Genomic DNA, 12,874 nt, shown 5'->3' with positions numbered 1-12,874 from the left:
AAAAGATTGAGTCATATAGGTGTAATAATTGAACAGGATGCCTGCTGTACTAGTGAATTTTGCATCTGCCGTCTTTCCCGATTACCATCTGCTGAAGCTGTGTTTTTATGGTTCTTGAGCAGTGCACATGTACAGCAATCCAAGGATTGTGCTGCAACTACTTGACATGTTTTAAAATGAGTTGAAATCCAGTCTGCCTGCATAAAAGCCATTTTAAAAAAGATTTGCTTTTTATTTAGCAAAGTACGTCATTTTTCTGAATGACAGCTTTAATTGTGGACTCTTGTATTTTTTGATCATGACTTCTGGCAATATTTCAAGCTGTGACTTGCATCAATACAGTAGGTCATTAAAGACATTGAATTGAGGCGTAGAATTTCACACCAAACTTAACAACAAAGAAATGTCTGAATGTAGCTTTGAACAAAAAAAGCCCCCTCTCCTAAATCCTGAGCCTCTTCTGCAAATCGCCCCTCCAGCGCTATTTTTAATCCCTTACCCGTTACCGGAGCAGTTAACACTCCCAATAGTCACTCCTCCTGAGGATTTGGTATTTTGGATAATCCTTGAATATCCTTAAATTGTAGTACATTAAACTACTCATTGAGTAATTGTATCTGCCAGGTTGCCTACAATTTGATTTGTTTCTGGTGTTGCTGTACTAGACCAATACAAATGACTGTGCCTAATTCTCAACATTATTAATATAAAGTTCTCCTGGTTAATTATGGTTTGCATGCTGAAGTACATGTATAGTATGGAGCAAAATAAATAAGGTTAGTTTAGCTAGCAAAGATGAAGCCAAAACCTAATCCGCTGTTTCAGTGTACTTTAACAAGGCATACTGCATCTCAGACTGCCATGATAACGAGAGTGGAACTGTCTGACAGTATATCTCCAGGCTGAATGCAAGACCCACCCACATGTGTTTCTGTTGCATCACTTGTGAATTCAAAATGTAGGAGCGGCCCTTCCCCTATGCATCATCAAAAGAGTTGCTAAGAGATGAGCAGTTGTGTTTTGAGATGAAACATTTTTCATAACCCCAGCAGGATTTTGATTGCTACTGTTCTGTTGCCCAGGTGACTAACTCATTTTTTAGGGATTACCGTTTTTTTCTGGTTGAGCAGTTTTAAGCAGGTCTTTACAGTAAAGCCCATGGGCTGTACCAGTCGCATGTTGCCCGCATGTTGCTAAGATCTTTCAAGGGGAGGGGTTACCTTACAAGGTTTTTGAACTTGGCTATTTTAATGTTTTTGTTTAAGCATGCTGTGAGACTTTACAGTAACGGCACCTAAAACACATTTTCTTTTCTCCTCTCCTTTGCAGTTCAAGCTATTCCTCTACTGCTTTAGATTTTGAGAACAAGCACAAATTGCACCCAGTCTTTGAGTCTCCGAAAATGTCACGCCGTAGTTTGCGTCTCACGACTGGACATTACTCTGATGACAGCTACTTGGACACCAGTAACAGCAGCATGTCCCACAGTGGGAAATACAAAGAATCCAGGTAAGAGAGGTTTACATGTTCTGGTATTGTGTCAACAGCAAATGCATTTCAGTCAACAGCAACAGCAGATTTGTAAGTCAAGGTTTAAAGGGGTTGTCCCTCAGGTTTTAAAATCATTTTTAGGAATTGGTTTAAGTCTTTAAATTCCCTTATTTTTATGATCTCAACCGTGGGGAAATTTGAAAACTGTCGCGCTTTATCTCTCTCAATCCATCGGGCTTCTTCTCCCAGTGGGCTGTACATACCTACTTTATTAACCTTACCCCATATCAAATACAGAGTTTCTATCATTAAACTAGATCCTGCTATCTGTATACTTGCCTGTAATTTAGTTTTTATTACAGAACTTAGATTTCACTTTCCACATCTCTTAAGTACTCTGTTGGACAGTTAGTAAATTATTAGTAGTGGCCTTTCTTTCAAATTCTGCAGTTTACTGTTAATGTAAGTTGGGGAATTTTTAAATGCTATTTGGAAATGTGTGTACAGAAAATAATGCATCTAACTCTCCCTCATTGCAGAAGCCTAAAGCAGCAGATAAGTGCAAGCAAGCAGTGTGCATTGCCTTCTCAGCACCCTCCCAGGAAAGCCCTGTCTCATAGTTTATTAACGCAGAGCAGCTTTCACAGCTGTGCCGGTGACATGTCCCTGATGACCACCATGCTGGAAGACTCCTCCATACAGGAGAGGACGCTCATGGGTAGCTTTTGGGGTAAGGGCTTGGGGGTCGGTAGTATTTTTTAGTTTTTCCTATTTTATTAAATTACAGCAATGTGTGTGTCCGAAGTGGGAACTATACAAATTCTTAAACCTCTGTGGTGAATTTAACGCCATCTCTATGGATTGAAGATTTCCTCTGTAGCTTCCATTAAACGCTACATGAACTACTATACTCACTGCTGTAGTAATTGGTGGATCCATTAATTTACATATGCATGGCCATTTATATAGTAACAATAGTACATTATTAGCGTGGGATAAAAATAAGCATAAACCTATTTGCATTTTCTCCACAACCAACTCAGCTTTTTGAGTTGTTGGTTATCTTTGCTGTAGGCATTCTAGAGCCTTACAGTGTGTTTAACCTAATGCACTGTATATTGCTATACATTAAATAGCCTATCTTGAGGTGTTAAGAACATTGATAAATCAGCTGTAATCAGAATGGTTCGAGGCAGTGTTTCTGTTCTGAGAATGACCAGTACATATATAAACTTAACTGGGATTTGTTGAAATTATATTTACCATTTACCTGAAACCTGTTTATCTTCACACTCATGGATTTTGATGATTGTCAGTTTGATCACTTCGCCCTGCTTCTGTCTTAAATCTCCATGACATTCTGCCGTTTGTAATCCTATCTAAACTGTAATGGGTTCCAACATCAGCAGTTACTGCAGTAGCATTGGAGACTGCTGCAGGCTGCTGGAACGCCGATACATTGGAAATTTTGAAAGGTCAAAATGAGCATGAACCGAGCATCTTTTTCAAGGGGATCTCTGCTCCAAGAATGGTGTTTTATCTACAGTTATGGCTAAAGGTTTTGCATCGCCTAGAACTTTAGGTTTGAGGCATAATACAAAACAAACTATATGAATGTAATTTAGATGTACTCAAATAAACTATAAAAGGATATTGCAGAAGTCTACCGTAAGCCATAATAGTACAGTATTTACAATTTGTCAGTTTTTCGTTAAGTATATGGAAAACTACAAAGCGTTATGTAATTCAATATGTTAATGAAACATTATTCCGCAGGGTGATGTAAAAAGTTTGGCCATAGCTGTAGCAGTAGCACAGCTCACTGTGTAGTTCACTTCCACTGTTTTTACAAATGTAAATATTAGATTTAACATTTTTTGCTTAAATTGAGGTATTGGGGAAATTTGAAATCTTTGAGGGGTTTTGTAATTCCAGTTTTACTTCGACATTTTCAGAGAAATGCTCTGGAAATGACTATCCCCAAGATCTGTAAGCTGTAAAATAAAACTGTACATTTACAATGCTTTTTAATTTGCCATGTGTCTGAAATGGCAGTCTCGCCAGTGAAATTTGTTTTAAGTCTTTGCTTTGTTTCCACAGGTCTGGATGAGGAGGGTGATCTCAAAGGTAGGGCCACTCCTCTTTTTTTTTTTCTTACATGTCCATTGGGTTTTTAGAGATGATGATGATCTCCGAGCGCTCATTCATTGTGCTTTTCTGGTTAGGTGCAGACGCAACCGTGATAATGGCCAACGGCGACATCACTACGGCTGAGACGCAGACCAGTGTGATCAATGGTTATACCTGCAATGAGAGCACAATGCTGTCTGACAGGAAGGATGCCCTGACAGTGTATTCCCCCTCCCACACCGCTTCTTCAACAACTGTGTACAGCAAGGACAAGGGCAAGAAGTCAAGTAAGATGTGTTTGCAGTGTCTGCCTCGTAGATATCAAAGCCTTTTTGGGGGGAGGCACTACTTTGAGGCAATAATTCAGATGTTCATAATCATCCAAGCTAACTTTTCTTTTTTATCTTTTTTATATAATGGTTGTTTTGGTCAAATAATGAATCTAGTTGTAGAACAGAAGGTCTCCTTGCTGTTTCGCTAGACCTCAGTTGCTATGACAACAAAACATTTCAGTTTGAAAACACTCAAAGTGCACTAGCTGTAAAGGGGGCAATGTAGCAAGAGGCCTGTCAAAATGAATAATTTATCCCCTTGGGTCATCTTGCGTTGAAAGATTTTATTTTAAGCATCTTTGTCACGCAGGCCAGGCAGTACCTCAGTTGTGCCATGGAATTTGTTGGATTTTCATTCATTTCGGATAAATGCAGGTTTTTCAGCTGGGATTCATTTAACTGTTTTGGCGTTCCTGCTTATTTATTTAGATTTTGGTTCTAAGGGAAATGCTGCAAAAATGTCATTTTCATATCGGTTGCCATTAAATACACGATGAGTGCAGGAACCAAGCTGTTGACAGATGCATATTGTGTAGTAGGTGCCAAGTGATTCATGTCCTAAAGTACACGCCAAGTGATTCATTCCTATATGCACCTTGGGGTGACTCAGTCTTGAATGTACACAAGCCCTCCAAAAGATCTTCAGGGTGCAACAGTCAAAGTGAACCAAACAGATTTGCCGTTGCTATAACTTAGATTGCTGGCAAGATTAGGCAGCGTCTGATTTGAAAGGGTTATTCAATCCAAAAATACTTGTACCAAAACTAGGTAGAAACAGTTCTTGTGAAACATACATGCAACACTAAATAAAAAGAGTGAAATCCAACTAGTATGATCGGATGAAGAAAACAAACATTTTAAATCAATCTTTTCTAATAGGTATCTTCCGTTTATTCAGAGAACAATTTCTGAGTAAAAGCAAGTATGCTGCAGCATCCATAGTGTCGTTGTTAATGCAGCTTATCCAAAATGTTCTGTTGAAGATTGGGTATGAAGCAAAAGGTAACTGACACTCCTGTATATACATCTCTCTCTCTCCTCTCTCGCTCTCTCTCGCTCTCGCTCTCTCTCGCTCTCTCTCGCTCTCTCTCGCTCTCGCGGAGCATGCTATGCTTCAAAACACTGAATCCATGGTGTTGGTGGCTGATCAGGACAGTATTAAACTGCACTGTTTCCCTGCTTTCTTCACTAGGGGGCATCGGGTATCATCATGTTTAGTTTGACAGTGAAATGTGGATGTTAGCCGGAGGATATCATGTCTCTACATCACAATCCACCTAAACAGACTACTGCTTTAAAAAGCAAATTGCACCTATTGTGAAAATATTTTAACATACAAAATAAACATAATGCAGTGTCTTCTGATTTCTTTCTGTATACTTTTTAAAATAAGATCACCATTTTGCAGGTGAGCACTTCTGGGTTTCCTAGTACACAAGTAGTCTCTCTCTCTGTCCTGTCTTCCTGGCTACATGCAAATACTAATGCTGTTTGAATGGCCCACGGCTTCCCTGACTCTGAACCACTCCTCTTTAACGCTGCTATCTCTGTTGCAGCTCACTCAAGTTTTTGTGGAAGTATGAATGTCAAAGATGTGATGACGGGTGATGGACATCTCGGATTAAATGGGTCATTGTGTAAGTAACAAGCTTTTTCTTTTTTGCTCCACTGTTTTAATTGCATGGGGTAGGGCACTTGTTGTTCATGTAATTAATACACTGACGTTTTTATTTATTTTTATTTTAAAACTACTTCTGCGATTCAGAATTGTATTTTGATGTGAATGTGTGATACAAATAGCTTACTGTACTTATTTTAACAATCAACCTGAAATGAATCTGTTCACACAATTCTATTAAGTGTTGATTTATATATTTTTTATAAAGTACAGGAAATGTCTACATTTGTGTGTTCGTGGTCTATCTCCAGTACCATGATGTTTTGTGCTGTGACCATTTTCCGTCTGATCTCATTGCTGTTGGGTCCTGTGCAGTTGTTGATTTGTATGGTGTTGTTTGCATGCACAGTCTACTGTGGTAAAGCTTCATGTAACTCAGCTGTCTTCATGGACAGGACTTCCCTGACAGGAGATTTTAATCTCTGCATGTTACCTGCCTATTGGGATAATTGTTTTTATCCAGTTTTTAAATTGCTCCATAATATTGCACATAACAATAATAGTCAACATCATTTTTGTACTCAGTTTTTTAAAATGTGTAACTTTAAAAAAAAAAAAAAGAATGTCCTTTAAACATATTTGAATCATTGAGACAAACCAACTCCAAGATGTGGTGAATGTGATTTTATTAAAGGGTTGGTTCCCTCTATATACGCTATAGAGCAGCCCCCTCTGTATTGGTCCCCCACTTCATGCATTCCCCATTTGCTTTCCAGGTAACACATGGTTCCACCCTGCAGTGAATGACTCTCTAGTAAATTCTCTGACGGGAAGAGCATTGGGGTAAACAGTAACTGGGGACCAGCACGGAGGAGGGGTTGCTGTAGTACAGATGCTTCGAATGAAATCTAATGACACATTTCAAAAGATTTTACTCTTTCACGTTAATCATACAGGCCTTGTATCCATCAAGTTCAATGTGTGTAGTCAGACTATGGGAGGATGCTTTTACATGACTTTATTCCCTTTTTATTTCTAATGTACCTTTTTTTATTTTATTAACAATGTTACCAAAACCGACAGGTGATGACTGTAAGGGGAAGAAGCACCTTCAAACTCAGAAGGTCCGCCTGCAGTCTTCAAGATTTAACCGTGCCGCACAGACGCTATGGCACATGCTTTCATACACAGGTTCATTCTCCGCTCGTGATTCTGTTTGTCACAGCTAGCAAGAGCCCTGTCTCTCAATAGAAATCCTGCTCAATACTGTCAATTTAGGAGGCTAGTCCTGTTCAACTAGAATGAACCCATCATTGTTTTTTGGTGGTTCAAAAGTGTAGTGTGCCTTTAGAAAAAGAAGCATGGTGACTTCCTGTAAGGCTTCAGCCCACACGTGAATCCTTTTAATGAGGTCCTGTAACAAGCTTAAAACAATATTCCAGTTTATTAAAGTAGCTATACAAATGCTTACTACCGATAGGTGCAGATTTAGACGTCCGAGTGTCTATTCTTAAAAGAAGAATCTGTTATATAATGCACCCTTATTCTTACATCCACTTCTCCCTTAGTTTAATATAATGCAGGTTGAGGCTAATTTTAATTTGAACTGTAATCCTAAGTGATCATTTTAAATACTAAAGTGTTGATGTTCTTTTCTGTTTCAGATAATTAAATATACATTTTTACACAGCTGTCCCGATGCGTATAATTATTTTTTTCACGTTTATTCTTTCTAGGGTACTATGTGCTCCAGGCAATGCGGACTGTTGCTTCTGCAGGCTGGCTTGTGACCAGGAAGCTTTTGTCTGTTCTGTGGTTGGCCATTGTATCTCCAGGTCATTCTTTGAATTATTGATATCTGCATGACCATCGCTGCCTCCGTTCTTTGTAGAAGTGCTGCTGTTGTGTTTTCGGCTGTTTTTCCAAGTTAATTCGTAGTCCATAATTCTTTTTAATGAAATCTGAGGAAAGTTAAAACCTGGTCTCCTAGACAAGTGTCTTTTAATTTCTCAGATGTTTGTTTTCTTTCCTCCTTAAGTGGATTTGTTTTACTTCAGAGGACATTTAAGCAGAGGTGACATTGGAATTGATTCAGACTTTTCAATGCCAAAACTGTGCTGGGATGAGCCTGTTCAAATATTCTTTCAAAATGTAAACACACATAGGCTAACTTAGAATTAGCTGGAAAACAATTACATCTTTTGTGCATAATTTGTGCATGATCCTTTTGATAATGTGTGTATAGAAGAATACAAACATGGTCATTTTGGCTACCAAATAAATTTAAACTGTTTGTTCGAATCTTTGTCCCAGCTCAATTTTTTTTATAAAGATGCATGTTGTCAATGTACTTTTGATATTTTATTTATATTTTCTGCAAATATTAAAACAATAGTGTCACAGTTCTTGGGTTGCAGCTTTTGAAGGGTCTAAACTGTTCCACAGCATGCTTCGCATTCAGCATGCTCATCTCTGCTCTACCCTTGCCTACTCAGTTAACATAAGCGTATTTACTGTACATCCATCAAGACTGAATTTGACTTCCTGTCTGCTTATCCATCTTTCCTGTGTCTCTTGTTGTGTTTAAGGCTGATAGTGACTACTTCTTGCTCTGTTTCTGCTGTAGCTGTCCAGCATTGTCTAGAATTCCACTTCTGGATTTGTTTTTACTAGTCATGCTGTGTTTGTTTTTTTTTGTTTTTTGTTTTCCTCCTCCACTGCATCGTTTTATGTAATACATAATCCTGAGGATTTGCAAGCGTCTCTGCTGCCCCCCTCCCAGTCTCTGAGTGAAGTATTTTTCTATTTCTTTATTTAAACATTTTAATGTTCCTTTTCTCAGGGAAGGCAGTGTCTGGGGCCGTGTGGTGGCTGGGGACTGGATGGTACCAGCTTGTTACATTGATGTCCCTCCTCAATGTGTTTGTCCTGACAAGGTACGTTGTGCTGCCTATCTTCTCTGATCACAGTGCAGATTAGGAGCTTTGTGAAATGTAGGGAGTTGCTATGCAATGTGTATGGATTCATTGCTGAGTGGTGTGAACCAAGAAACCAAGAAAAAGCTTTTCCCTATTTTATTGCATGTTTATTATAGATGCTTTGTTTGTAATGCTTTGTTTCCACGAATGAGTTGCTAAAAGCATCCATGTGTGCGTCATTGCTGCTAGAGGAGTCCAACCCGCTATTAACTGAACAATGATGCAACCCTTGCACCCACCCGCATATTGATTGGTATTGTTAAGATAATTTGATCCCAACTTCATCGAGATTCTATGTGAAATATTCCTTTCAAAGAATTCACTACAAAACATTAGGATTACATTTGGGTTTTCACGTGCGCCCTCATTGATTTTGATTATGCTTAACTTTTTGTGAGCAGTATAATATGCAAGTATGGTTGGGGTCAATTAATTGTTTCAATTCCAAATCCATTTCCTTTTGAAGGAATTGGAATTGATTAAAAGGGCATTGGAACTGACTGTTCACTTGATTGTGAAATTGTCAGTATATTAAGTAAGGGTTATTTGTTTTAGGTACCTTCCGAAACTATACAAGCTCTTGGTGCTGTTGATTCCCTTCTTGCTGTTGCTTGGTAGGTGATCCAGGCTTTACTTTACTTTACACCCAGCATTGACAGCTCTTAGTCTCTATTCACAATGGATTGTAAGACCATAAACTTGGATTTACTGCAGAAATTGGGCAAATGAGTTTCTATTCAGATGATCAGGAATGCAAGCATCTGTAGTAGCAGACTGCTGGGTGTAGAGTGGGTTTAAACTATTACTTGGTATCAAGTACTGATTTCATTTTTGCTTCAGTTCAAAAAAAGGAGCAGGTATAGTTCAACGCTAGTGCATCGTAAGCAGACAAGTCTATAGAATTTTATTGAACTACTGTAAGTGCTTTTTCCATAGTTGTAAAGTAATTGATAGAATTAGAACATGCAAAGTAGTTTCAAATGGCATTACATTCATTTTATGCTTGTCACTTGCTGTTCACATTTTGAACCTTTGTGTTGCTCTTGATGTACTAATGGTATGATATTTCCTAGGTTTGTGGTACTTTGGCCCAGCCAGCTGGTTGTCGTTGCTACCAGTGTTAAGCAGGTCTGAGATGCAGGCTTCACTGGAAGATGCAACGTCATCCACACCAGTGGAGGAGCCTGTAGCCACTGGCAATGTGCAACCAAGTACAGAGTCCCTTCACCATGCTTCACAGGTGGAGTTACCAATTACCTGTCTGCAGTGTCATTGAAAACACACGCACTCTTGAGTTGATTTAAGTCAGTTGTAACCCTAGTTCTGTCTAGACCAATTTTGTATATTTATTGCACCTTGTCAAGGAGGGACCTGTTTACTTTAGCAATTGCATCGAACAACCAATGTTTTCTGTTGTCTTGCCTAAGATTGGGCACATTGGCTGCAGTCAGAGGTGCATTAAAGGTGCAACAGATATTCTATTGGAATATTGGACAGGCAATCAAACACTTTATTGTTCAAACACAAGAAGCAAATATGTAGAGTCTTCACAAAAGCCTTTAGATACAACTGAAAACATGCATTTCATGTCATACATAGTAATGTATTAAATTAACTTTATTATTAAAAGGCAAAGAAACATGTAGATGATAGCTTTCAAATACAACTTAATAGAGGGGCTTCAGTGAGTTACAGGAAAATAATTCCATCTAGGGTTTCTGTGACGACATAAATTACGAGAGCGAAGGTCGAGTTTATAAACTGTCACAGAAACCAGAGATGGAATTGTTTTCCTGTAACTCGCTGAAGAAGCCCATCTATTATTTTTTATAATACATGGATACCCTTGTGATGCTAATATTAAAGAAGACAAGGTTCAGCAGTACAGTTAGTTTTTTTTAAACATAAGGTTTCAGTGCTGTATAGACGTTCTATTTCGTTATCCGTTTCTCCGAGATACGAATGTACCAGCTTTACATCATTTTATTTATTTTTTAACACTCATTTTGTTGACATTTCTGTACTGTACTGAAAACAAGACTTTTTGTGTTTGAATTGAAAGTGGTCTCGGAGTCGAATGGGCCAAAGTTCAAGTATATTTTCCTCTAGAGGAATTATCACTAATGTCACTATTGTGGTATTATGCCTTTTTCTTTATTATTATTTTTTTTTTAGAATGGCTCGGGATGCAAATATAACCTTCATCCATTTTTATAGATATATCTATCTATCTATCTATCTATCTATCTATCTATCTCTCTATCTCTCTATCTCTCTCTCTATCTCTCTATCTATCTCTCTATCTTATATAAAATGCAAGGCGATTAATCAAGCAATGTTTGAGGCTGACAAAATAAGCCATGGAGGTCAATAACCAATTAATCGATTCATTGTTGCATCTATAAGTTTTGTGTCAATCATGCCCACATACATTGTTATGAAGTAGAGGATGTGTACAGATTGCATGACACATGCGGTATTCAGGGCTACACCTCCAGTGCAGATGCAGTTCTCTACGATCTGTTTGTGCCACAGATTTGAAGTAGTAAATGTAATGAATACTTGTATGCTCTGTTCAACAGCAGCTGAACCATTTTACTGAATGAATGGCTTGTTCTGTGTTGCAGAGTGGGGCACACTTCTTTGATTCTGGCCGCATGGTTGATTTGGAAAGACAGCTGGCTCTGCTGTCTGACAGGTGTGACCGAAGCAGCCAGCAGTATGACGAGAGGCACGGTCGAGTCGTGGAGCTGTTTCACCAACTCCAGGAACAGGTCGCTCAGATGAGCAATAAAGAGGGCATGTCTGTGTGGATCAATAATCTCTTCAACCAACATGTGAGCAGCCTGGAAGAAGAGCTGCGACGAGAAGGGACAGATCAGTCACAGGTACATCTATACATCTGTGACTGCTGTGTGATCAAGGACAGCGGTTCTCAAACGATGGGGCGTGCCTCCCAAGGGAGGCGTGGCAAGGTGTCAAGGGAGGCGCGAGCTGTGCGTCTTTTTTTTTTTTGGAGAGGTTGGATGATTTGAAAAAAAATTACAAATTATTATATATTTTAAATGTATTATATTTCAAAATAACAAATAAAATAACGCAAAAAGCTTTTGTTTAACATGCTAATGTTCCTTAGCAACTGTGATACGTCACACGTACGTTGCGTGGTTCCCCCCCTCCCCATCCCCCCCAAGTAAACTTAAAAACAGTATCGTAGTGAGAAACAGCTTTTAATGAGAAATTGATTGTTTTGTGATAAAGGGAGAAAAACATACAACACAAACCGAAGTGAGGGCAGCTGCGGAGGTTCCAGCAAAATGCAGAAGCTGAAAATATGACGAAGCAAATTTAAAACTGGGCTTTACATGGTCCAGCGGTGCAACAAGGCCTCAAATGTGTGGAGAAATACTGACAAAGCACAGCATGCAGCCCTGCAAGCTACACCGGCATCTCGAAACACAACAACCCTACCTTAGTATCTAAACTCAAAGTCTTTTCACAGGAAGCGCAATTAGTTTATTTCGTTATTTATTGCATTTATATAGCGCTTTTTATACAAAAGTATAGTAAAGCACTGTACAGTACATAGCAGACAAAAGAACAAACCACACTACATTTGTATAGCATGTCACACATACAACTGTAACAATCAGACCATTTAAATAATTGATTTAAACAACCAGTATACACAATACAAAAGCAGCAATTTTGAAGTTACATTAAAACCCACTAAGATAAGAAAGTTAACAGGACAAAAAAAAATAAAAAAATTATTTTAGCTGCTTCCATTTGTACTGTTTTTGAATTAATACTGCTGAAACTCATACTGCTTTATATTGATCAAATCCCTTCTACTTTTTTATTCATTTTTTGGCAACATACAGGATTTTCAATTTGTTATATTGTTTTAGTAAACTGGGGAGGCACAGTTATTTTGTTCATAGCTCCGGGAGGCTCACTATGACACATTTTGAGAACCACTGATCTAGGATATTACTGAAACACAGGTGTAAAAGTGACCTGTGTTCATGTTGATGTTGTCTTTGTATGTTTGATTTGAATCCTGATCGTAGTTCTGCTTGTAAAAGGGTGTGTTAGTAATCTAGAACCAAAGGCCAAATAGAATGTTTGAATTCTCCTCTTCACCCTGTTTTCAAATTCACTATTCTCTCTGGGGTGTCTTTTAGGTTGGCAAGCTGGCTTTTGCTTTTGGCTGGGGGAATTTCCTTCCCTGATGCTAGAGCTGATGCTAGGACTCTTTATGGAGATTTTAGACTTGGGTCTTTGCCAGCCCTTGAAGCAGCTGTTAGTTATTTTCTCTGAGT

The 12,874-nt window shown here is 38.6% G+C and overlaps 1 protein-coding gene across 6 annotated transcripts in view; it reads left to right on the top strand.

Moving 5' to 3' along the window:
• The window catches only part of LOC117418172 (SUN domain-containing protein 1), a 34,171-nt gene that overhangs the window by 13,719 nt on the left and 7,578 nt on the right, over window positions 1-12,874 (top strand). For 3 of the 6 annotated variants that reach the window (XM_034925891.2, XM_059035629.1, XM_034030838.3), the window contains 12 exons: window positions 1,330-1,509; window positions 2,031-2,221; window positions 3,592-3,618; window positions 3,717-3,908; window positions 4,833-4,955; window positions 5,510-5,590; window positions 6,655-6,762; window positions 7,308-7,406; window positions 8,414-8,507; window positions 9,105-9,163; window positions 9,623-9,789; window positions 11,177-11,437. In XM_034925891.2, the coding sequence (XP_034781782.2) occupies window positions 1,403-1,509; window positions 2,031-2,221; window positions 3,592-3,618; window positions 3,717-3,908; window positions 4,833-4,955; window positions 5,510-5,590; window positions 6,655-6,762; window positions 7,308-7,406; window positions 8,414-8,507; window positions 9,105-9,163; window positions 9,623-9,789; window positions 11,177-11,437 (1,509 nt within the window). In that variant the 5' untranslated portion in view covers window positions 1,330-1,402. The remainder of the gene's footprint in view (window positions 1-1,329; window positions 1,510-2,030; window positions 2,222-3,591; window positions 3,619-3,716; window positions 3,909-4,832; window positions 4,956-5,509; window positions 5,591-6,654; window positions 6,763-7,307; window positions 7,407-8,413; window positions 8,508-9,104; window positions 9,164-9,622; window positions 9,790-11,176; window positions 11,438-12,874) is intronic. The other 3 variants (XM_034030840.3, XM_034030841.3, XM_034030843.3) reach the window with 3 other exon arrangements.

This window comes from Acipenser ruthenus, chromosome 13 (assembly GCF_902713425.1).
Source record: "Acipenser ruthenus chromosome 13, fAciRut3.2 maternal haplotype, whole genome shotgun sequence".
NCBI classification, from domain to species: domain Eukaryota; kingdom Metazoa; phylum Chordata; class Actinopteri; order Acipenseriformes; family Acipenseridae; genus Acipenser; species Acipenser ruthenus.
The sequence above is the reverse complement of the archived record's forward strand: the minus strand, read 5'-3'. Positions and strand labels throughout refer to the sequence as shown.